Source organism: Toxotes jaculatrix, chromosome 9 (genome assembly GCF_017976425.1).
Source record: "Toxotes jaculatrix isolate fToxJac2 chromosome 9, fToxJac2.pri, whole genome shotgun sequence".
In the NCBI taxonomy this organism is placed as follows: domain Eukaryota; kingdom Metazoa; phylum Chordata; class Actinopteri; family Toxotidae; genus Toxotes; species Toxotes jaculatrix.
In genome coordinates, this window is record NC_054402.1 from 18,680,551 (window position 1) to 18,705,804 (window position 25,254).

Sequence of the window (25,254 nt, forward strand, 5' to 3'; positions counted from 1 at the left end):
GTTTTCCCCCTTTTTGTTCTCATTCTCGTTTCTTTCTTTTTCCTTTGTCCACCTCCTGACACCAAATTCTTGCCTCTCTAGTTTTCTTCTCTCCTTTCCCTTCAGTTCTTCTATACTCATCCCCTTTTTCTCCTCTCTACTCTCTCATTAACACACCATCTCCCCCTCTCTCTTTCTCTCTCAGGGCTTTTATCTATCCTCTGTTTCCCTTGCTCCCTTCCACTGTCTCATTAGCTGACAGCTACAGTGGTACTCCTATGAGAGGGCCAGATGAAACCCAGAGAGTTCTGTGACCTTCGTTTCACGGTGGGGCCACTATCAGTGACAAGCCATCAGCTGCAATGTCGTCTAAGGTGCACACATGTACATGCACACACGCGTGCAGGCATGCACGTAGAAACACATACAGCATGTGCTAATAGGCCACACAAAATCCATCGTGAGCACCCAGACACACACACAAACACAGCACATTCTGGCATATCACAGTCTGAACGTATGTCAGCAGCCTTCAACCTTCAACCAGCTATTCACCAAGGCTAAAGAGGTGACACATCCAGTTTAAAAGAAATGACAGCCATCCTGATCCCCCACCCCCTTTCTCATTCCCTCACATGATCCATCGCATGGCTGGGTGTGGGGATAAGGGGGGTGGGAGGGTTATAAGGCCAGGAACATGCTGAGGTCAGAGTCCTTGAGACGCATGCACACGTAAACAGACCACACAACACACACATGAGGGGCTGTGCAGTAAATAACGACCATCACCCTGCGTTTTAATCAGCTTCAGGGACGCATGGGTGCTCCCCCTGACGCTAACAGGCCATCCTTCATCAAAGTGGTAGGTGGTGTTAGGGGGCGCGGTTGAAACATGGCCGTACAGACCTGGAAGGTCACTGATCAAGCCCTCTGGTTGACCCCTTAGGCATGATAGTGATAAGTTAGCAAAATACTGCACCTCAAAGCCAGGATGAAATAACCATGGGTCACAGGGACTAACTATTTTGAGACCAGACATATTAGCAAGATGAATGTGGGCAGGAGAAACATACCTTCATTCAATCTATCTTCTTCATTGGATCAATTGCTGGCAGTTAAACTACTATTGGTTAAACCTGTAATATAGTTGATTCTGCACTTTGGGGCAGAAGAGCCAATCAGGATTATGTAGGAGCCTCTGCTGAGATGATTGCAAAGATCCACCGGATGCCAATACTGCAAGAAGAGCTGCAGTCAAGACAATGATTGCTAATTGCCTTGATTAGCTTCCCTCTTTCCATTCCCTGAATTCAGATAAGGTTGTTTATTTTATAAGAGCGTGTTAGGACAACATCATACCCTTGTAACGAAATAATATCATACCTTAGGGTATGTGTCTGTGGTTTTGGTTCCTTTTTAGGGAGAAAAACATGCTTTGACGTTCTCTAATAAATTACATCATTAGCAAAGAAGAAGGGAGGAAGGCAGAGAGGGGGAGAGAAACAGCAAGAGAAAAAGAAGAGAAACAGTTAAATATATGACATCATGAGAAACAAATGTCGTTGGGACTGATGCTGGGTAGAAGGAGGGCTGGGACTAAGACTTGGGTTGCACACAAGCAGGCTGTGTCAGGGAGAGAGCTGCCCTGACTGTGCCAATCTTTTTCACATTTTGCAGCATGCTGCAAGGGCCAGCCCTGCTGTATTCCTTGCATGTCCACAAACATCTGGCATCCAACCTATCCAAGCCCATCAGTGACTGAGAAACCAGATTCCTTCAGCCCCCCGGCCTCTCATTTAATGAATCCAACCGGGCTTTCATGGGCTAAAGTTACACACTTAGAAGCTTCTTTTTTTTTCTTTTTCTTCTTCTTCTTCTTGTGACATCTTAAACTTTTCTTCCCTAACAAAATGGATTCTACCCACAACTCAATATGAAGGAGTTTACTTCTGAAATGAATTGTGATTTGTTTCATCGTTTTAATTAGCAACTTAATATACTTCTAATGTACTGTGTTGGAATTGCAGTTAATCTGAATTGCTAATTCAACAAATAACTCAAAAGATAACCTATGCAAATCAGAATTACACAAGTACAGTTCCACCAAGAGGAAGCGATTAACACTGATAGGGAACAGCTTTAGTTAAAAAAAAAAAAAAGTACAAATAGAAACATGTTGTTTACATGCCAGAGGATTTACACTTGCTATCATCAAGAGATTCTCATTTCCTCTTGGATTGTTAGCAGCTTTACTGTGATTAGTAAATTAGCAGCTATGCAGATGAAGTGGAGCTGAGGTGTCAGAATCAGTAGCTTCCAGAGAAGTAAATGGAAACTGTGTTAAATATGCAAAGCTTGATCTGGTGCACCTCCAGGGCCTAATGTGGCTTCTTCTCTGCTTTATCTGTCCTCCAGAGACTTTTTTTATTCAGAGCTGTTTTGATGGGAGAAATTATATTTGACAAACTGATCATTTTTTGGCATGGTGTGAAAGATGCTGGTTCAAGAACAATAGGCAGAGACAGACACAGGAAACAAAGTGAGGAGTAAAGAGTTATTGTAAGAAACTGGATTTTATTGACTAGAGTTCTGATCTCTGCCTGCCCTCTCAATTAATGACAGCACACACCTTGAGCTGTACAGACTCCTTGTCTCCTTCCTTTTCCTCAGAGAGAGGGCAAGGATGAAATAGCATTAACCGCACTCTGTTACCCTCTGAGGCTGGTCCTCAGTGTCTCTCTCTGTGAGTCAAAACCTCTTTCCACTCCCTAAATCATCTCATAATCAGTCATGTCTGAGTCTTAGGCTTTGCTATCGTTCTCTGTTTGCCTGGCTAATTTTCAAAGACATGTCGGTGATGCAACGGCTTTTCGTAAATTGAGCGTTTGTAAATGGTGTCTTGTCTGATTAGGATGCAGGTGCAGCTGCTCAAATTTACCAGATTTATCCATTTAGAGCAGATTAATGCACTTAAACACCCCTTCTTCCGCACAAATACGTTCCACTCTGCCCTGTCTACGACCAGCGTGGCAGTGTGAGGGGTGCCAAGCTCAATCTGAGAGTAATGGGGGAGGTGTCTCTCTTGCTCAAATGGATCATTGCGCTCCAGCTCCCAGGGTGAGGCAAGAGATAATTTGTAGGGACAGGCAGAGTCTCAAAGCAGACACTGATTTAGTTGGATAGCCAGAGTCCTGAACAGATGCACTTCAACTTACTTGAAGGGAAAAGGGTTAACAAAAGCCTTCGTAAGCCCACCAAAAGGGAGGAAATCCTGAGGGACTAGAGTATAAGCTAATGGCGTTCTTTAAAAACCCAAACTCATTCACAGCCCTGATTAAAGTACCTGTGATCATTTCTAGGCTGCAAGATTCAAGGAAGAACATATTAGGCAGACCAAAAGAGGTCAGCCGGGCTGTTAAACAAGCCAATTAACATAAACTCCAATAGCCCATAAGACATGTGGGGAGACAAGGTTTAACACTTAAAACCATTAAGGCCCTCTATCTTCAGTGTGTTGTACTTCCTACTCCACTGTGCTGTAGCTCAGAAATTGCCACCAAGAGTTCCATCTGGCATAAGCCATGAGAACTCGAGTGATAAGGATCGGCTCCCACACTGGCCACTACCAGCATGGCTTCATCATCACAAACAGTCGTTCAGAAAACAATAAAGCGAAGAAATGGGCTGCGATTAAGCTGCCCCTAGCATATACTTTTTTTTTCCTCCAATGAAAAGCTCTGTAATAATTAATTTAAGACTTAATCACAGTGGATACAGTCATGGGATTTTTTCCAGAAACTGGAGTTCAGCTAAAGTTCCTTCTTCTCTGCTTCAGACTCAGCCATCTTCCAAAATCAGAGGTGATAAAATATTTAGATTGGTACGACTCCTACGTCTTTGGATTGATTATTCCCTCTGCTCCCTTGTCTAAATGAGCCTAAGTCAGACAGAGTTCAAAAGGTTTGTTTAGCAAGACTTGTTTTGCCAAATGAAGTAGACACATACAGTAGAAACCATGGGTGGCGGGCTGCAGAGGAGAAAGAAATCCAGCAACTGGGAAAAGTGGAATACTTCAAAGTTCTGCTGACTGTAGTTTGCTCTAGCTCCAGAGACCTGCTACACAAACAACCAGAAACTGTACAGCAAGCACAAATGTGGTCCAGGATATGAGCTGGAGAACAACAGAGAAGACAAAGGCACCTTTTTATTTTTGTGAGTTTTCACCTCAAGCTTACTGGCTTTTCTCACAGTGAGTCCAAGTTAAACACACCTCATGCAACCTGATGCATTATATTTGTAAAGCAAAGTGGAGAGAAGAGGGAGAAACATTACTTATTCTAAACTTGTGCAGTTTACTCCCCTCAGATATTTAAATAAATGGGGACAACTATCTTAGGATCTGCCAACATCAGAAGTCTATTAAAGGCTGCTCTCCAAAAAACCCAAAAGTAGCTCAGACATTATTTTTAAACTCTGACTTTTTCAGATCTCCATTTTCAGACATAAGAATTATCTTTCATTGTTTTATGGCTTTGAAAAAGACTAATAATATTGCCAGTGGATTACACAACCTGTCTCTGATGTTGAATTTTAGCACTCCTCTCAAACTAGAGGCTCGAAAACAGTCAAAAGTGAAAAACAGCTCTTCTCAGCTGACCCTGATCTGCTCCAAATTTTCTTCAAACAAATGTGTCATGTATGCATTCCCTCACCTAAAAGCAAGCAAGCAAGTGTTTCTTTCTTTCTTTTTTTTTCTTGTTATATAACTGTTATTGTGGAGCGTAGGAGTGAGACATTTACGTGAAGAACTTTATGATTCAAATCTTCTGGGGGAAAATGCGGGTGTGTTTCTGAAGGGAAGATCATGAGGACCCAAAGTTGATTTAAAAAAAAAAAAAAAAATCCAGCATCATACAAAATGCCACACACTGTCACAGAAAAATAATAGGCTCTGTGTTTGAAATGCCTATTATGGTGTTTGTTCTGGCTATGGAGAGATCTCATTCTGGCTCGGTCACACCTTAATTTGCAAAGCTGTGGGAGTGACAGACAGAGAAAAATAACACACACAGACACACCTACACACACACGCACACACACACACACACACACACAAACAGTGCCATTGGATCTGCAGTGGCTTTGCCCCCCCAATGACTTAATAAGTGATGGAGGGGGCTCCAGGTGATTTTAATTGTGCATTAGGCCTGTTTATTATGACTGACTGAGAGCTTCACAACAGGATCTGCTCAACACTCTTAAACATTTGCACTTTTTTTCACTTGAGCCTCATTCTCATCTTCCTTTTAACCTGCTGTATGTTTATTTGTCTGCCCCACATTCAATCGCACTCACTTTCTTTCTTTTATCCTGCCTCTCCGTCTCTCGGTCTTTCTTGGTCTTTCTCTGTCTCTCTCTCTCTCTGTGTCTTCACTGTCTCTCTTTTTCTCTCCTCTCTTGCGTCATGCTTCTTATACACTAAACAATAGAAATGTGAAACCTGGCCCAAGCTCCCAACAGGCTTGACAAATTCAGGGAGATTTGGGGCCCATTTTATGTGCATACTGCAGGTCAAGGACGGCAAAGGGAATAAAAATCAAACTGGGACTTTTTGACTCGATCCTCCATCAAATATGGCCCACATCATATTTACAAGAACCATATAGTTATCTGTAATTCAATAATTCAAAAAAAGTAATTAAAAAAAAAAAAAAAGTCCTGATTGTTCCGCCATTGCTGCAGGCTCAAGTTGGATAGGTACATCAAGCACAGTCCTTTTTATACTCTGCCCATGATGTGTCTATCTATTATGAAAACAAATTAAATATCACAGGACAAAAGAAGCAATTAAAAATGTCACCTCTGGAACTTGGACAACATAATCTTTCCTATGTCCCTACTGGTTTGTCCTGACTTGATGCTTGACGATAGATAAGTCGATAACTTGAGACAAGATTAATGCTGTGAACTGTGCTACTATGTGTGCTAGAGATAGAAATAAGAAAAGTCAGGGAGTGACAGTAAACAAACAAACAAAAAAAAAAGTTGTTGCCAAGTTAGTAAAGGACTGGGACCAAACTTTTAGGCCCATGCAGGACTATAGTACTGAAAATAAGAAGTCTGAAAAGGTTAAATATCACATACTATATTATCATCACTCACTGTTTTTGGTAATTGCACAGTGAAACACCTTCAAAGGCGAAGTAGAGACTGAAATCACAGTGTGCTGTAATGCCACTCAAGCCTATGATCCCATGAGAATGTCTGTCCTCACACTACTGGAAATAAAAAAGACAGAAAAACAGAAGTTTGAAACTTTCTCTTGTTTTCTTCTGGGGTTTTCTCTTCATTGGAAATTGCATTCATTTGAGTTGCGGATCAGCTCACGCCGCGGGACTATGTCTGTGTTGGTTGACAAGCGATTACAATAAAAACCTAAACACCTCACAATACACGTTTGTCTGTGCCGACTCTGTAGCAAATGAAAATGACGTCTGAGTGCCAAACTGTATCTATAATTTGGAAAATTTGAGTGTAGTGTGTCGCCAGCTCTTCCCTCTCACACCATTTCCCTTTCACTTCACAACTAACAGCAGCTCACATGCCACGAGATGACAAGGCAGAGGAGAGTGATCGGATCGGACAGGGAGAAGCTAATGGCTACGCTAATGTACTGAAAGGCATGCGCACTAATAAATCTATAAACAAATTCATTCATAAATGCAGACTTCCGTGACATATGGATGCACACATACATGTACATAATAATGTGCATGCATGGACATTTGCTGTCCTGTATGGGAGCTTACATGCAGAGTTACAGTTAAAAACAATCATGCATACATAGAATATACGCACCCACTGACGCATGGATACATTTTAATCACTTTATTTGCATTGACTCATGATTTATTGTAGGTTAAACTTGATGTGCCTACTGTAAGGGATGCAGACAGCCTTAACACACACACGCACACATTCACCCACTTACGCACACCTATTTGTACTTGCACAAATCTCTGTAGTATAATATCTGTGGAGCATCTGTCTGTGCCTGGTGCAGTAGTAAATAACCCATCCCCTTGAAAGGGAGGGCCCTGCTAATGAAGTCAACTGTATGCCACTGCACTGCGTAACTCACTGAGGCTGGCCGGCCGCAGCACAGGGCTCCCGCTCACCAGGGCACTGTGCCTTGCTTTGCTAGTGGCTTATACTGCGGCGACATAGATCGGTTCATGAATAAGAGAGAGCTGAGAGATCATCAGCTTTTAACGCGGGCGCTCTCCTCTCACTTTCGCTCTCGCTCCTCATATGGCAGAGATAGCTTTGAATGCAGTCATTAGAAATCCTCTGATAGAACTGGGGAGCAGAATGGGATGCAGATGATGTAGACAGATAATAGAAGCCTCTCCAGTGTAGGGGCCCTCCTCCTTAATGCGTATCATCTTGATGTCTTTGTGCCGGAACATTGTTCCCTAGTTTGGAAAATGAGGTAAATCGGATTCAGAAAACAAGTGGATTAACTTAATCACCCCTCGGCTTTGACAATGACCTTCGCTTCTGAGGCATAATAAGGATTAGTTAGAAGTGGAAGGACATATGCCACGCAGAAGAAAAAGATTATAGTTCTCTCGTGACAGAATGATTGAAATGTGCTACTCACCATTCCTTCCTTCATGGCTGTGATAAGATGCAGTGGAGCTGTGATATTCGACGGAAAACTGAGTGATATCTGTAACCCTACGAAGTAAAATGCCTTCAACGTAGCTTTCTCAGATGGAAATCTGCTTTTAGTGTATGGAAATGTACATAAACAAACCACAATACTGTCACTGAAACAGGAAGGGAAGAGTTTACATTTACATTAGGGCTATTGATTCCAGGCTGGCTAGCATATATTCTCCATGATTCCTGTCATTATTGTGAGGGAAGTGGCGTACTATTTCTTACGTCCCGCACTACATTATTGATCCCCACACAGGAAGGAAGTTATTCTCAGGGCTGCATGAAAGACAATACAGGCGCGTCACAGCTCAATAGGACATTACAGTCAACAAGGTCATGCAAATTAATAACAGATGTTGACCTTCGGCCTGACTTATGGGAAAGGTGAGGTCAGGTGGGAATATGGGGTAGCCAGGCACGCTGCCACAGGCAAATGGAAGAAACGAGGTCCTCAATAGGAGACGATTGGATGGCAATTGATCTCCAGTAACACAACAGGCTGATCAATCGGCCACCAACCCGACATGTCCTAAGTGGATGATTGCTTCCCTGGAAACTGAGCCTTTTCAAAATAAAAAGACAGGTTTGGAGAGGAGTCGGAGAGGTGCAGAATGTGCTGACGTGCGTTCAGTGAAGAACGCAGCTGTCCATCGCTGTTGATGTTGTTGGGATCAGGGTTTATGCTATTGTTGCTATTGTCAGCTGGAGAGGGGTTATCTATGAAAGGAGGCTTATTGAGGGGAAGCTGTGCGTGCGTGTCTGTGTGTTCCTCTCCTGATGTATCAGTAGATCTGGGCATATACAGTGTATGCATGTTTTTTTTCTCTGTAGCAGGAGTGATAAGCAACTGTTTTAGCTGCAGACATGGGAGGATGGTAGGGGGGCTCACATACTGCAGTCCCCCAACTCCTCTTTTCCTGCTTATATTCCTCTTTCTGTCTCTCCTAGTGTCCCTCTGTTCTTTCCCTTTATGCCTGTCTCTCTTCATTTTTTTTTATCTCTCTGCTTCTGTTTCCCTCACACCTCCCCCACACCCCACCCCTCCTCCTCCTCCTCCAACAACAAGGTGCCGTTTTGGGAGGAATGACATTAAAATGTGGTGACTGCAGTTACATAAGGGGAGCTGGTGGTTGAGCTATGTCTGCATGCGTTTATGTGTTTCTCAGTGTCTGCACTTTGTGCACAGTTTGTGTCTTTTTGTGCACTTGTGTTAAACAGCAGCCACTTTCTGTGGGTAAAAGAACTAATGTGATTGTTTTAGATGACTGTATATATTATAAGTGTAGGCTGTCCTCAGAGAGTCATATTTTTAGTGTCAAGTGCCTACCTGCAATACAAACCACTACTGCAACATAAAATATAGACTATATATAGATATATAGATAGTCTTTTTTAACTCTGTGTGTTGTATCAGGCCTGCTGTAGTGCAGTAGCACACACTGGTCTGGAATTGGGGGAAAAAACATCATACCAACAGACAATTTTCTCACTATCTGCCACACTTGTTCATCTCTCTCATACCCTCATCTCTTGCTAGATTGTAAATTCATTGCCCAGCATGTCTCCTTGACCATGAAACCCATCACTCTCAGCAGTGAAAGTTTGTCCCATGTGTTCTAGTGCTGTCCAGCATGGGAAAATCCATGAAGAGAGTTGGAGGACATGTGCACACACACACACACACACACACACACACACACACACACACACACACACACACACACACACACACACACACACACACACACACACACACACCACATTTGGTCATGAAACAGCAGCAGCAGTGGCTTGGCGGCGTGGCGTTGGCATTGTCTCCTCAGAGGCAAGCGTAAACAGAGTGATTGGACCGCTATACTGCAGTTGCTCATGCTGACTCACCCTGTATATTACCAGCGAGGGAGAGGCGCAGGATGGGACAGAGAGACCACGGGACGCTCATAAAGTGGTCTCATCTCTCCTGTGCTCTCCCCCCATCAGCTTCCCCTCCTCCAGCCTTTCCAAGGTTATCCAGCAGGGGGTGGGGGTGGGTAGGTAGGGTCAGAGAAGGTGACAGCCTACCTGAAGCAGATACACTAAATGGCCGTGGACAAACGAGGACCCTTCAATAGAGCCCTAGCTCTGATTACTGATCTGTCCCTGTGGATACAGCATGTAAAGCTGACGGCAGGGTAATGAAACGAGTCTGAGACCGTTGGAGGCATTGTTACTGCAGCGTCTAAGCTGGCTGGTTGGCTGGAGGGGGGAGGCAACATGCGGTGGCGACACTGGGGGGTGGATGTACCATTTTTCTAGTCCAAAATGAGCCCAATGTCACCGTGACAGCACAACGCTCCTCTGAGGGCACCGCGGGCCAGGGGGGAAAATGATGGATGAGTCGCCAAGCAGCCTCTCCTGCTTCATCACTGTGTACACACACACACACACACACACACACACACACACACACACACACACACTCACGCACACAAACATGCACTCAAAGTAAGGGAAATACATAAACATAGTATGCTAACACTATGACAATGCATACCCTGCAATGTGTTCACACAAAGGAATGTTGGAATACGCACATATGCACTCACACACACCTGCACAAAGAGAATACACACACATTACAAATTTGCTCACGCAAGGCCATCTGGGGATACACACATACACAACCACACGCATGTGCACAAAGGCTTTGAGTGATTTATTTGTGTCCACACAAGTTATAATTAATCACCGGGATATAAACACTCCAGATGCAGATATTTACAGGAGTTGTCAGTTACATACACACACACACACACACATACACACATAAACACTCTCACACAGAGCACACAGCACTGGCTTCATTATGACTGCAGCCGGGGCTAATGCCACAGGATCAATGACAGATCCTCTCTCTCCCTCCTCTCATTTCTCTGACCCAAAAGCAGCAGCGCGTTGCCATGCAGAGCACCCTGCAGCGTTTATTCCTTCTATGACCGAGCAGTAGCCTCCAATAAGGCCCTTGGGTCATCCCGTTGCTAATGCTCCACCTCAATGTATCCATCCTCTCCTCCCTCCCACTCACATATCGCACCAACCCCAACCAGCCCACCATTCACTGCAACACCAGTCATGAGGGTTAGGAGGATTATACTCAAAGGCAATTACTTAAAGTGCTGATTACCTGCAGAAAATTGTAACCAGTGATGCTGGTAGAATTGTTAATTTACGTCACACCCTTATAAAAGCATTCAGTTAAGTAGGATTCATTCTAATCTGCAATTCTGCAGGATATGAAAAATTTCACATTTTAGATGCCACAGTTGTACTGAGCAATGCAATAACTGAAGCATCATAAGCATCTTTGATCTGATTACTGCATATTTACAGTAACTGCAACAGATTACAGATGTCATCTTTTTGGAATCAGATTACTGTAATTCCATTACATCTAATCAAATACTCCTCCTCGGCCCTGCTGAGCTCACAGAAAGCAGCATCCCTGACAGTCCTCATGTAGATGCAGGTCTACACGAGCAGTGAAGGAGAAATATGTCCAGCCTCTGGTGAGCAAGGCGCGTATAGCTGAGTGGCCATCCATCACGACCCTGCGGCGGAAAGCCATACACACTCTGTCCGCTCAGACCCCTTGTCTCACAGGAGGGAGACGGAATCGGGAAGAGACAGGACAGTAAGAAAAAGAGCTCATAAACATACTCCCTCAGGATGGGGGGAGGGTGGCATGTAAAGTCCTCCAACACAGGGTTGGAAAAAAAATGTCTGGCCTCTTAGATTGATGGACTAAGCTTCTGTGCTTGTAGTGTTTTTCCTGCAGCACAATACACACGGGTGTATGGCTATGATTACTTGTAGTCAAGCCGCGGCTGGGAGTGGATGGCGGCTACAGTCTAAATATTAGGATTAATGATCATGGTGGTCAGTCTAGTGAAACATCATTCATACTTCTATTGCGTTCCAGTGCCGTGTAGGCAAACAATAGCAATACAGAGAACATCTGGGGTCTGAAAAAAAAAATCTATTTGTTTTTCTACCTTCTGATCAAATGAAAAGCTAAATGTTGTGGCAGATAGGATAAATAAACAATAAGTGGGATTACTTGAGCACAGCTACAGGTGAAGTGAAGCAAAAATCAATATGTAAAACAACAAGGGCTTTCAAAACTTACGCACTGCTGCCTATGCTAATGTATTCAGATGATAATGTGCGCTATTGTACATCAAATTTCCACTCACTGGAACGGAGCGGGTTAAATGTCTGCTCCCCCTCCCCACTTATAACCACTACCCTCTCTTCTATGAGATGAAGTGCAGAAGGTGATTATATATGTAGTTGGTCTGGCTAAAGAAGAGGACAACAGAGAAGTGAAGCGAGGAAATGAAGGAGACACCAAGGTGGGCGGTGCTCTAACCAGGTTGCACAGAGAGCTCTGAGCCTTAACGCAGTTACTTTCATTGATAATCACAAACGTGCTGGTGCCTTTGCATTGTGATTTCCCTGTAGACTCTATATCGTACAGTTACCAGACAACAACTTGCATGCCAATCCAAAAGGTCTCCCTTCACAGGGGCAGGACTGGGGGCGAGTGACAACACTATTGACATCGCTTCAGAAAAACTGCAGCCTGGTCTATCTTCACAAGAGAGCAGTTAGCTTGAGTTAAAGGACAGCATTGGTATATACATGAAGCCAGGGCTTAGTCGTATCACCCGTCCTGGGTCTGTGGCTACAGACTGCATTGAAACTGTGACTCTAACACATTGGTGCTCATGCTAAATACAACAATAGAATGAAAAAGTTGCTCCATTGTCTTGTGCTTCTGTGCTATGTGAGCTGAATACTGAATGAATAAATCATTTCTCAGTGGAATGCCGTCATGAAAGCTCTGTCCCAAGTATATGTGGAGGAAAGGATTAAATCTGGAATGAGGAAAGAGAAGGCTGCATATGCCCGAGGACGGTGCTTTTTGTGATATTCGGTATATTTTGCAGTGAAGTCATGTAACCTGTCGTGTCCAGTGTCAGTAATTTTAGCCAGCAGCAAATACAGGTGGTCAGTTGCCGGCGCAGCCCCATTGCTAACCCTGCACTTTTTCTGGCGCCCTTGCCACTATGCATCTTTAGTGTCCTGTAACTGAAAACCTGTCATTCTCCAATCCTGCCACTTCAGAGGCATCTGTGTCTCACACCAAGGGGAGGTAATCTCTCAATATTGATCCGGTCACGTGGCAAAGGCAAATATGTTAAAGTGGACAGTGAAACCTGCACAAGAGGCCTGAAATTTGATGCTAAGAGAAGCCACAGTGCTCATTCTCTTGCTCTTCTACATATGTCTGTGTTGCTTAAGCACACCTTTGCCTGCCTACATAAGCTGCTATGAATCCTCTCTGGTAAGTTGTGGCAGCCACATATTGTTGAGGAAGCTTCAGAAGACAGTCATTGATTTCAAACAAATCTGTCCGGACATCTCTTCGGTACACCTTTCCATGGCTAATGAGCAGCCGTCTTCGTTCCCTGCCGAGTGAGACGTTCTCTTTTTCGTCCCTTGTGTCAGGAAACACTGGCGATTCATTACCAGGGAGGAGAGATGGAGGAGGGAAAAAAGAAAGTGTGATGGCTAAGCCTGAGCTTTAAGACAGACAACTATGTCCCCTAATCCCCTCTGAGCAGCCGTAAGCCTTCCGTTATCGCTCGTTAGAATTGTGCATCCCTTAAACACATTAACTTAGGCTCTAATGCAGGCCCCTTTTGTATGACACAGCAGCTGCTCATACCAGCCAGTCACAAGGCTAAGAGGGAAGAAACATGCTAATTGCTGTCAAACTCATTTAATTGGGTAACAAGGGTGTTTTTTTAATGGATGCTGAGTATCAGCACATTTTACAGCAATCAACGTTATCCTGGCAAGCTCTCGAGGCAACTGCAGTTCCACTCTATCCCTCAGACATGTGTCAGAGAGGGAATCTGATGATAAAACCAGGCATGAACACACACATTGACAGCCACTCAATCAAGTATACATTCACACAGTCGTATATTCACGTTTCCCTTCCACATTGTGGATTGGGCTTCTAGTTACCAGTATACAGGAGAAAAAGAGAGGCATAGCCTTGCTTTTCTCATGGGTCTGGTGGGACTAGGATCAGAGCTACATCCTCAATCCGCTCCTCTGTGCTCCACAGTAAATCTCCAGCCACGGTGTGCACCACTCCTGACACTGGCCTTCAGTGCGCCCAACATCCTCTCAGCCTGTCTGCCAGCAAGAGCTCTTTTAGCTGCATGAATAACTCATGACATAAAAGAAACAAGGTAGTTTGTAAAAGTAACCAACCGCTACTTGATCTCTAAACAGTGCTCTATGTGCTGTTGGTGTTGTCTCAAAACGATGTCCAAATCGTTGTGGCTATGTTACACAGTTGGCGCCTAAAACGGCTTCACAAACAAGAGCGCAAACGTAATTTATTTCAGTGTTTTTCTTCTATTTCCATTTGCTGCGATTCAGTGCACACTGATAAATACAGCTTGATGTTGCCTGTGATCTCCAGCTGTGCTAAGGGTCGCACTGACAAGGGAGAACCACAACGACTGGGCGATCACTGCAACAAAGCAGGGCTCGTTACGTATTCTGACTGCAGCACGGCTAAGATGCTTGGTGTTTGCTGAGACAGCAGATGACTTGACTTGCTCTCTCGGCCCCTTGTTCAACCAAGGCAGGATGGACTTAATTGCCTCATTAGCAAAAGGGCCAGCGAGGAGTCGGCCTCTTCCACATTGTTCAATGTCAAGAGTGCAACCGAGAGGAAAGGTTAGTAGAGTAAACAGCATCTCCCTTTCCTAAATGGAAAAATGTTTGTTTTCCCATATGATGGGTCAGTGGCTAAAAGCTTCATTTCACTCCACAGTGACAGAATTATGCATTTGCTTTCATCTTATCAGTGCCTTGCATATTCAAATCTTCATTATTCCTACTTTCAGAATGTAACACAGCTTGCTGTTGCTGTGGGGTAACTCCCAAAGCTTTCTTTTTTTAAGCTTGGACCCGTCTAGAAAGCAGAGTCATCATGCCAACTTTAATTATTTTAAGAGCTTGAATTTGCAAACTCTGCTATTTCCTCCTCCACAGCGTCTTTGGACCCCAGACAGCAAATCAAGCCAAATGCTAACACTCTTGATTTCCCTCTTGAAGAAAGACACACAAAATAAAAATTATGTCTGCCGCTGGGAGGAAATGTGAGGTCCAAAAAGGCCTCATGTTTAATAATTCTGAGGGAGACATCAAACTCTGAGAACAGCACAGTTTTCGCTCACTGCTGCACCGTTCACACATTTGCTATCCTTAACCAGCAACCACAATAAGACAATTTTAAGTGTGACAGTTTGGACAACAATGCCAAACCATGACAGGCATCTTGAATGCAGTCCTAAGGCCCTGTCTGTCTCTCGACAAGAGATGTGGTGCTCTATAAGTTGGGTCTGACAAGCTGCGTGATGGGCCAGGCAAAACAAGCGTGCGCTGAGCAGAAATGGAGAGGATGTCAGAAACAAATGGAGGAAACATGCCGTTGTCTTCACTGAACTGCGAGTTACGATTGCGAAGATGTTGGCATCAATTTGCTATTCTCTGAGGTGCGCTCTATTACTGTGGTGAGTTTACACAATCACATGAGCACCACTAGCCTCCAGCTGCAGAGAGCACTTGTATATGAGTGTTTATCCAGCAGTAACAAGCACAAGCACACTACACCTTCACTTTATGCCCATGCAAAGCTTGTGCTGCCTTTCAGATCATGAAGAAAAGGAGTCCTACTATGGAAGAAAGACCTATACAGATCTTTGTAAGATAAATGTGTAACATCCACACTGTAGGTTCTTTAGACTGTGGATGATATCACCCTTACTGCAGGGCAGTTTCTGACAGTGGCTGCATTAAAAAAATGTACAGCTACACATCTGCATGGGCAGCACAGCCCAAAGGCTCCATTTCATCAACAAGTCAAGTCTAACGAGTTGGAAAAAACCAAGGTGGTGGTACCATCTGTTCTGAACCTCTTTGCTGGGAAAGGGGAAAAGAATAGGGAGGACAAGAGGGAGAAAAAGCTTTTTCAGCTCCAGTGATATTTACTGTACTTACACCTACAGCCTGAGCTCCTGAATAAGTGACTTTATCTCCTGTGGAAACAAAATTCTCAACCTTTTGGGCTAATAAATGTGCTTTTTATTATAAAATACTGAAGAGGAAAGCTGTAGTACAATCACTGACGTTAGATACTTAATTTGTGGTCAACTTAGCAATTGATCAGTGATATTAAGTTTACAACGTATTTGCTGTGCTATGACAGACCAAATGGCTGGCATTGTGGTTGGATAATTAAACCATCCATCACACAACATCCACTGCGAGAGAACAGCACTGGCAACCCAAGGCTGGGCCTAAGTTATTGGTTTTTACAGCTCCTACTGACATGAGGTAAGGGCCTGATGACCAAGGATTTCACCCCTATGAAGAATTAATTCGGGAAACTGCATATCTTGCAAAGCCTTAAAAGCAAAAGTTTTATTACAGTCAACAAACATGTAAAGCCTACAGTTTAAAACTACAGCACAATCTGAGCTTTTTCAGTCACCAATCAAAGTACAATTCTTTTTTTCCTGCAACCAGTATAGATCTAAATTTGACAGATGGCTGAGTCTTGACTTCAGCGATCATGCACTAAGAGTGGAGGGGGATTCTCCAGATGGTGTTCAGGTCTTGTGCAGGTAACCACTTTGTCTTCCACCACTCTAATCAATGGCCACCGAATTCCCTCCCTTCCAAACACCATCCATCTTTGGGTCTATGCAGGCTGCTTGGTGACGACCAAAAGCGGCTGAAGATAAATGTCTGAAGGGCAGAAGGGCCTCTACTGATTAAAGCCACTAACGCTTTAGGGAAGACTGGCAAGCAAAAGAGGAAATGGAGTGAGACAATGTAGCACGCGGGTTCAAAACACCTAATGGAGTGTCCTGCTTGCTGGGCTAATAGACTGCTTCAAATTGAAAGGAACAGCAGGCGTCTAAATAGAGCGACGTGGAACATTTCCTCCTGTTCATTCAGTCAGCTCCCAATTGGAAAAGCGAGAGAAGAAAAAAAAACACGCCTGGGTTGCCATTATTTGGTGCAATGGAAGTTTCTTTTATTCATCTGCAATCAATTCTGGGGATTGAATTACAGCTGAATACCATGTGGAATGAAAGAGAGGTCAATATTTTGTGCATCGGCTCCAAAGTGGAATAAATCAGACACTTGTATGTTTCAAAATTCTTTCTGTGTGCATGAAAAATCCTTTGCTTTAAGATTTATGGGCAGGACTCCTCGTGGTCGCAGTCTGGCTGTGAGCCGTTTTCTCTTGCTGATTCTCATTTCAGCAGGAAGATGCTGTTTGAATGTCCAAGTTGATATTTGGACATGATAATCAATAATCACAGCGTGAGATGAGGCACCGCACAGGTTGGAGTCTGACAGGTGCACCACATGACCAATTAAAGCGCTAAGCGACTGGTAAGAGATGATCAATTATTGGCAGATGGTTTACTGGGGGTTTGACGCTCTGTCACTCATTGAAAATGTTAGCCAAACATGCAACTTGCCCAGCAGCGAAAACGTCATTCTGTCCAATCAAGGTCCACTCTGCTGAGTAGAGAGAATGATTTCACATCATCTTGACTTGACGTGCAATCAGCACGATCAGGCTTGGCCAACCTTGGACATGTTAACAGGCTTCCAGGTGACAGAAGAAATCTTAGAAGAGATACACAGGCTTGACCTCTACTGTAACACAACCAATGTCACTCCTGTGTGTCTCGCCGGGTGTAAATGTTACATCAATAGTTTGCTTTCTCTCCCTTTGTGTCACTGATGTAAGCACTATGCTAAGCTGCTTGAAAGTGAAAGACATCTCAGGAATGGGGATTTTGCTTTTTGAGCTGTTTATTTTCCTGCACAGTTGCGTGGAGCAGCTGCACAGAAAACAGAGACATACCTGGTTTCAGAGACAGAGAACATAGATCAAAAGCATGTTCTGCTTAGAGAAGACAAGCATGCCAGCTTTATTCCGCACTGCCAGTTTGCAGTAAAGCAGAAAGCACTTGAAAGCACCACAACAGGGCTGGGAGCTCTAAGATGATGGTATCTCAGCCCCCCCACCACAGATAAACAAATCATTTTAAATGGTATTTTCGCAAGATGTATGAATTTTGATCACCTTTGCTCTAGCAGCCGAAGAGCACTCGGCTGGTGATAGATGGAATCCTATTTCCAGCAATGTCAATAGCTGCAAAGAATTAATATCAGGACAGACCTTCAGTGGGGTGAATCAATGGGAGACAATTCCATGCTGCACCTCGCCGACAGCATCAGCGTTTATCTCACCGTTTTGTTCGCTCTTTGATCTCCTCACCGCATACATAAAACGATCATAGACCTTGATTCAAATATTTATGCTCGCAAAAAGCAAATCCCTTCACGTTTTTCTAAGAAAATAGCTGTAATTGCAATTGCTTCATTGACTTTCATGGTTATTCATTACTGCAAAGAAGGTCTGCCTCTGGAGGAAGTGGCCAGGGCTGTAGAGCTTAAACGGAACCAGAGGCTGATGCAACCTCTCAGTATCATAACTACCCAAGGGGTTGAAGGACTACCTGTTTTAGTTTTGGAGTAGCTGATCATAAAATGCTACATCAGTTGTCTTCCTGCAGTGTCTTATCTCATATGCATGAGATGGGACAGAGCTTACAGACTTTATGGAAAAAACAGTAAAACAGATTATGACCTCAGTATAATTACAGTGAGAGTATGGGAGGCTACAAGCTGAACTCATCCACTGCAAGTTGAACAAAAAAATAACCACACTCATAATTAGAGCTGTTACATCATTTACTGTTGGATATCCTTAATGGATAGGGACTCCTAGAATGTGTTCACATGAAATCTATACATTCCTGATGCAATAATGCAGTGCCGAAGAATTTTATTGTTAATGACATGGTTAACTGAATGCATTTCTGCTTAGGTCAGGGAGCGAGAGAACCAGAGGGAGTTGGGGTTAAGTGATTCAAGAGGTGGAGGGTAATTGTATAAGGTGATTGCTATTGTCACTGCTGAGTTGTGGTCACACACTTGATCCAAAATGAGCCTTCTGTAAAGAAGAATTATAAAAGGAATGGAAACATATGGGGATGCCACTACCAGTCATTTTCCTTCTCAAATAATCTATTTTTTGATTAATCAATCAATCAATCAATCAATCAATCAATCAATCAAGCTGACATCTTAGCCTAGACAGAACAGTCAAACCCAAAGACATTAAACTTAACATATAAACCAGAAACAAAGAGAAAAAAAAATCCTAACATCTAAGAGTCTGGAAAAAGGGAACAATCAGCATTTCTGCTTTGAACTCCACTATCTACTACAAATTACATTCATATACTACTGGTTTGTATTGCCAAATCCAATCTGTAGGAAAACGTAATTACTGCCTGGATAACATTTTTTTCATGAGAAGAAGCGCTATGTTTATTTACTGCATGGAGTTGGTAGGAAGGTGGTCAGGAGGTGGTCAGGAAAGGGAGATGCTTGTTTACTTCAATTAATGAAGTAAACAAGCGGCGTCTCGTGCTTTAAGTCACCGTTGATTTTTTTCAATTTTCTAAGCAAGAGCATGATCTTTTCCTAACCTTAACCAAGCACTGTGAGTGCCTAAATATAATTAGTTTATATGAGTGGATGTTGTATTGCAAGAGTAGATGTTTGAGGTGAACAAATAAAATATGCTCGTAAACGTTTTCTGCTCACGTTTTGTATCAGTGTCTTTAATGTTGCCAGATTTGTTTATTGCATTTCCTTCAAACATAATATCTCGGGGATGGGGTTGCAGCTTGATAAATGTCTCACATGATTAACTGGTTTTTAAAATTGTTGCCAGTTGACTAATTAATTAATCTTCTAACTGTTCAAGCAATTAAATATGAATAAGCAAAATATTAGGAACACCTTTCTAACAATGGAAGTGTCTCGATTCTTGCAAACTTTAAAGATTCCTAATGTGTTTCTCATCTCAGTCAGATTTTACATGAGTTTGAGTTTTGATCAATAAAAATGATCATATATTTCGCCTATTGTATGAAACAGCAGGCAGCCGTCACATGCATGTGTGTTAGTTCATCTGCCCAAAACGTCTGTGTCTTTAATTGTTTGTGTACCGTACAGCAGTACAGCACTCGTGTAGACTGCGCATGTGGCTCCAGTTAATGTGAACGTGAGCCTCTCCAGAACATCTGTCAAAGATTAGCAGTAAAGTGAAATAGGCAGTTCCTGTTCATACGTTCCAAAATAATCTGGCAGTAATTTTCCCAGTGAAGGATGAAAAGGGGGAGGGTTTATAGGTCAGAAACACTACACAAACACAGCTCTGTCTAGGCATGTGTCTTGCGTTTTACAAGATGCAAGTGACAAAAGGCCCATACAGGGGAACGTGCCGATGGCTCGGAAATTATGGGTGTGGCAGAGACACACCAGGGGGAAGATGAAGAAACTGTCAGACAAAGAAATATTGTACAAACAACGGATGAATTCAGGAAAGGCCACGTCCATTCCACTGCTGTCACCTTTTATTTTTACCTCGGATGTCTTGGGCTGCTATAAAAATACAGCCGACCTCGTTCCTCTGCTAGTAGGAATAAAAGCACTTACTCTACAAAGCAGGTACACTTTCACCTACAAACACTCTCATTTCAAACATGGCATCCAGCTTGCTGCGACAGAATAGAAAGACCTTCTGACTAAAAGCCCCACAATCAATGAAACATGAAGAATCCCTCAAGTACAGAAGGAGGACGGCTTGTTATTCAGGGAAGCGTGCTGTCATTCAAATGCCGTACACATCGGGGGGGAAAGTGCTTGGAAGGCAAATCAGTGTTTGTTAATGATATGGGTCAATTGTTTTGAGGACGGCTGGACCTCTGTACTCATCTGTAGGCCTCTTCAGTCACCCTTGGTAAAGGTTTTGTATTCCGGAGCGCTCTGCCCTTGCTGATCCATTCATATTTGCCACTTTTGCTTCGAGTAATACAATCCTCTCTTGACGGAAATCTGTTTACACTTTGTTCTGCATGTCAAATAGCTGACACTGTAGGTGGAAGGGAAGTCATTTCACAATCTGGAGCAATGCACAGCTAGCTATTTGCTATTTTCCCTCAACAGCTGCAGCTATACTGTACTGTGTGTCCTACAGCTTGAACGCAATATCTCCTGGATATCTGTACCTGAGTACATACTGTATTTGTCTTGCGATGCTTTGCACTGTCCTTTGTGCTCAGTCTGTGTGTGACAGTGTGCTGAATGTGTTGATATGTCTGCATCACATTCATCATTTAAACGTAAATTAACCGTACTTGCCAGCTGAGGTAAGACTGGAAGTGTATACTTCTACAATGTGAGACGAAGGTTAACTTCAATGCACCGAGCAAGGCTCCGCACCTAACTGACAAATGCTTCAAATATCCTGCAAGTTCGTATTCCACAAAGCAGACCTGGCAAATTCATCACATGCTCTCAAAAAACAACCCAAAAAACAAAAAAACTAATATTTTCAAAGCTGAGAATGTGCATGAGGGATGCCACATGATAACGCTGAAGAATAATGTGAGTCAAAAGGAGATCAAAACGAAGCCTTAATGTATGGTAGCTCGACGTCAAATACCGAAATGTCTCTGGGTTTGTAGGAATGTCAGAAGTCTGTGCCTGGGTGTGTGTGGGAGTGTGATTCAGGCGCAAACACATCAAGATGTCACTTCATAACCTCTGGCTCAGGAGGCTCCTGTCATCTTCACATTTCAGAGATCCTCTGCCTACCCCGGCAGACATGCTAAATATAGAATGGGGACAGAATTTCTGTTTGGAGCCACTGCTCTCTTTAGCTACATCTAACACAAGCATGCGTGCATAGGCACTGCCATCTTCTCACTGTGATACACATACAATATGTGATTGAATGTAGACACACATGCATAGACTGACACACACACTAATGTTAAGACCCTACTGTATTGTATTCCCACGATCACACACAATGCTCTGTCTTACAGACTGATGTTCAAGCGAACATAAGACTCCACCAACTGTGGGTGCAGGGTTAGGGGCTCTCGCATAGAAAAGCCGCTCATTCTTTCCAATTACAGTTCTGTCAAGTGACCTACACTATGTTATTACTTCTTGGACAGTCATTTTCAAATTCCCTCATTCAGAATCATTTAATCCTGGCACAAGGACAGATAGGCAATCCATCACTAGGTCTCCTTCACCTGGCCGGATCCACCGCTCCACCACGCTGTTGCCGAGTTACTTTATTTGACCTTGTTCTGTTTTTTTACTTTCTATCGGCAGAGTTACCAAAGGGAGCCGCAAAACTCTCTGTGCCAATTAATTGTGCTACTCATCTGTAATGTAAACAGTGGATATTACATCTCCAACAGATATTAAATTAAGGATGTCTCATGACCTGCGAGGCCAAAGCCATATAAAAAGGAAATGAGCCCCTATTGATTCTTACAAAACAGCCACTTCCTCTCTTTACTTGGCCTCAGTGTTGAACTTGAATTAATACAGGCTATAACTTGAGGGAAAATGTCCTTCAGCCTAGCCTGAGGAGCTACATATATTTCCTCACTGTTTTGGCTGACTGGCAGATGTTTTGTTGTCGAATGAGAGGTGCATGACCCGGGTTGCAGCTGTACTGGACATATTATTTTTCAGCTGCATGAATTGTTTTATACAGTCATATCTTGCGACATGACAGAGGAAAGAGAAAATGCCTCACCATGGCAACAACAAGACTTATAATACCCCTAACACAGGCTGATGATTATTTTAAGAAAAGTGTCTAATTATTATTTATTAGGAGAATACATATACATTGCTGTCGCACAACTGAATGTGCAATGTTTTCACCTCGCAATTGTTGCCTACGCTATGCCAGCTTGGCATTGGTTATGTTTTTGTCATCAGCCTCATCATCATAATTCTCCTCTTCATCATCAGTAAGGCCTTGCTTGGAGAAGACAGATGAACTAAACCAAAAAACAAAACAAAAAAAAAGCCTATTCAGTGTCCAATGCCGAGTCAGCTGCTTTAGCTAAACCGAGGATCAGTGGCCATCACCACTGATCAAATACTCTGGATTCACTGGTAGACCAGAGTAACCCCTAACAAGTCAGCACGTATGCAGGTCCACAGAATATGTCAATTTTTCCATTTCCTGCACTGCTTATCTCATCCAGGGTCACAGGAGACAGGAGTCTCTCCCAGAATGCACCGGGCGAGGGGCACGGTACTCCCCTGAGAGGTCACCGCAATATGCAAGTAACTGAATAGTGGGAGCTGAAAATAACAAACTCTTTAGGCATTTGCAAGCCTACAGCACAAACCGCATCAAGCATGAACGAATAACATCAGTTGTACGTCTGAACTAATCAACCGAAGAACTGAACACCAATGCTGGTGTCTTGATTTCTCTCTACGCTGCAGTATGAACAGTGAGTGGACTAGAGCACGACTTTTGGACTCAAACCAGAACAGACGAGCTGCCAGGTTTTGGATTTATTATTCCACATATGACCATTCTCAGCCACTCTTACTCCAACTCAGGGGTTTCCAAACTTTTTCATACTAAGCAGCATTATTCAGAGTGTAAACTCCCTTTAGCAAAACTCCCCAGTTACACCAAACTAGGGGGGATTTTTTTTTTTTACCCCTGTTTTACTGCAGGTGATGAGACAGCAGTGTTGGAGTGTGAAACCTTTTACTGGAAGTCATTTTTACACACTGTCTCACAGTGTCTACAGTAACTTCCAGTCAGTGGAGTCACAGTGGAATTAAACAATTCTCCATTTAGCCCTGCAGGCTCTCGGTACATTACTGTAATATCAGTAATAGCAGCAGCAATAGCAGTAATAACAGTAATAACAGTAGTGTTGGTATTAGTATCAGCAGTGGTGGTGGTGATAATATAGACTTCTATCATTGTTGATAGATAAAGGAAGCTTTCATTTATGATCACAGGAAACTAACATTTTCCATTAACCATTCAAAGTTCTGTTTCAAACCAAAAAAATTAATGATGTGGCCTAAAAATTCTGAATATATATATTTTTTATCGTTCCAAATCAGAACACTTAAAATTGGACATAACAATAAGAAACAGCATAAGGTAAATATCTAACCCTGTGTGGTGTTAGTGGTTTCTGTTTGTGCAACATTTTAAATTCTTTGCCTGTGTTTAAAAAAATGAAAAAAAGAAAATCATTTAGTTTCATCTGCAGCAAACCCGCCTTTGAAGAACTGGTGTCAGTACATGTAGATTTAAGGAGGGGTCAGGTGAACTTTTATTCCTTTTCATTTTATCCTAATTTTGAAAAGCTCCCTCAACCAGACCAGCCAGTGTCTCGGGAATCAAGATTGACCTGTGCTTTTCCATTTTCCTCTCTCAAATACATGTAAATATAAATAGCAGTTTCTTAACACATGCGCATCTTAGAGTGAAGGAGTGACCGTACAAAATAAAGGAAAATGAAAACTAAATATATTCTGACATCATCTTAAATCGGGGCTGAAAACATTTGCCAGATGTGTTGTTAAGGACGTGTGAAACATTAATAAAAATGTATACAAAGAAAATCACTGTAAATATAATAAACGACAGACATCAGTGTCCATATCCTTAGAGACAAATGACAGACGAACGCGCTCCACTGCTTTTTTTTTTAAATAAAAAAAATCAATAAATCAATCAAATAAATTAATAAATCATCTTTTTTTTAAGGGAATGGGAAGTGACTTACCCAGAAACAAAGAGCGAAATATTGCAGACATCACGGCTGGAAATCCCATATGCAACGGAGCTGGAAACAATGCGCTCAGACTGCCTTCAAATTCATTCGGCTGACCTAAGTGCAGGCACAACGAAGCGGCACCATCAGCGAATTAAGGAGCGAAATCAGAGGCAAATAAATCTTCATTGAGCATGTGAGTCCAAGGGCATCATATGTTGCACACGCCCGACATATCTACACCTCCCGAGAAGAAGAAACGTGGCTCTTTCTCCTCATCGTCATTTTCATCGCAGGCTACTTGGCGTCAAATCAAAGTTCCCTGGCTGTCTGGCTCTGGCGTGGGACGTGTTGTCTCAGGGTCCCCTCTGTCTCCTACTCAGCAGTCTCTCCTCCTTTCCTCCTCCGCTGCACAAAATGCCAGAGAGAGAGAAGGAGGAGGAGGAGGAGGAGGGCGAATAGGTGGATGGTGAGGGGATGCTGAAGGATGGAGACCTCTAGAGTCTGAAGTTCTCTTGCACAGCCCGAGCATCCTGCAATAAACACTGAAAAGGCTGGTGTGCGAAGTGGGAGTCCTCTTGTTAGGTGTGGGGGACACCAGACACGAGTCAGCTGGTCTTTGATATGAATGGAAGTTAAAGTTGCCTTTAAGGAAAATTATGTTAAGAGTTAATAATAGTTTTGTACTAAA

The 25,254-nt window shown here is 43.0% G+C and overlaps 1 protein-coding gene across 1 annotated transcript in view; it reads right to left on the reverse strand.

The window, feature by feature from the left end:
* Nucleotides 1-24,923, reverse strand: part of clmpb (CXADR like membrane protein b) — a 61,923-nt gene extending 37,000 nt beyond the window's left edge. Inside the window, exon 1 of the mRNA XM_041047056.1 lies at nucleotides 24,576-24,923. Within this exon, the coding sequence (XP_040902990.1) occupies nucleotides 24,576-24,624 (49 nt within the window). The 5' untranslated portion in view covers nucleotides 24,625-24,923. The remainder of the gene's footprint in view (nucleotides 1-24,575) is intronic.
* Between the last annotated feature and the right edge of the window lie 331 nt (nucleotides 24,924-25,254).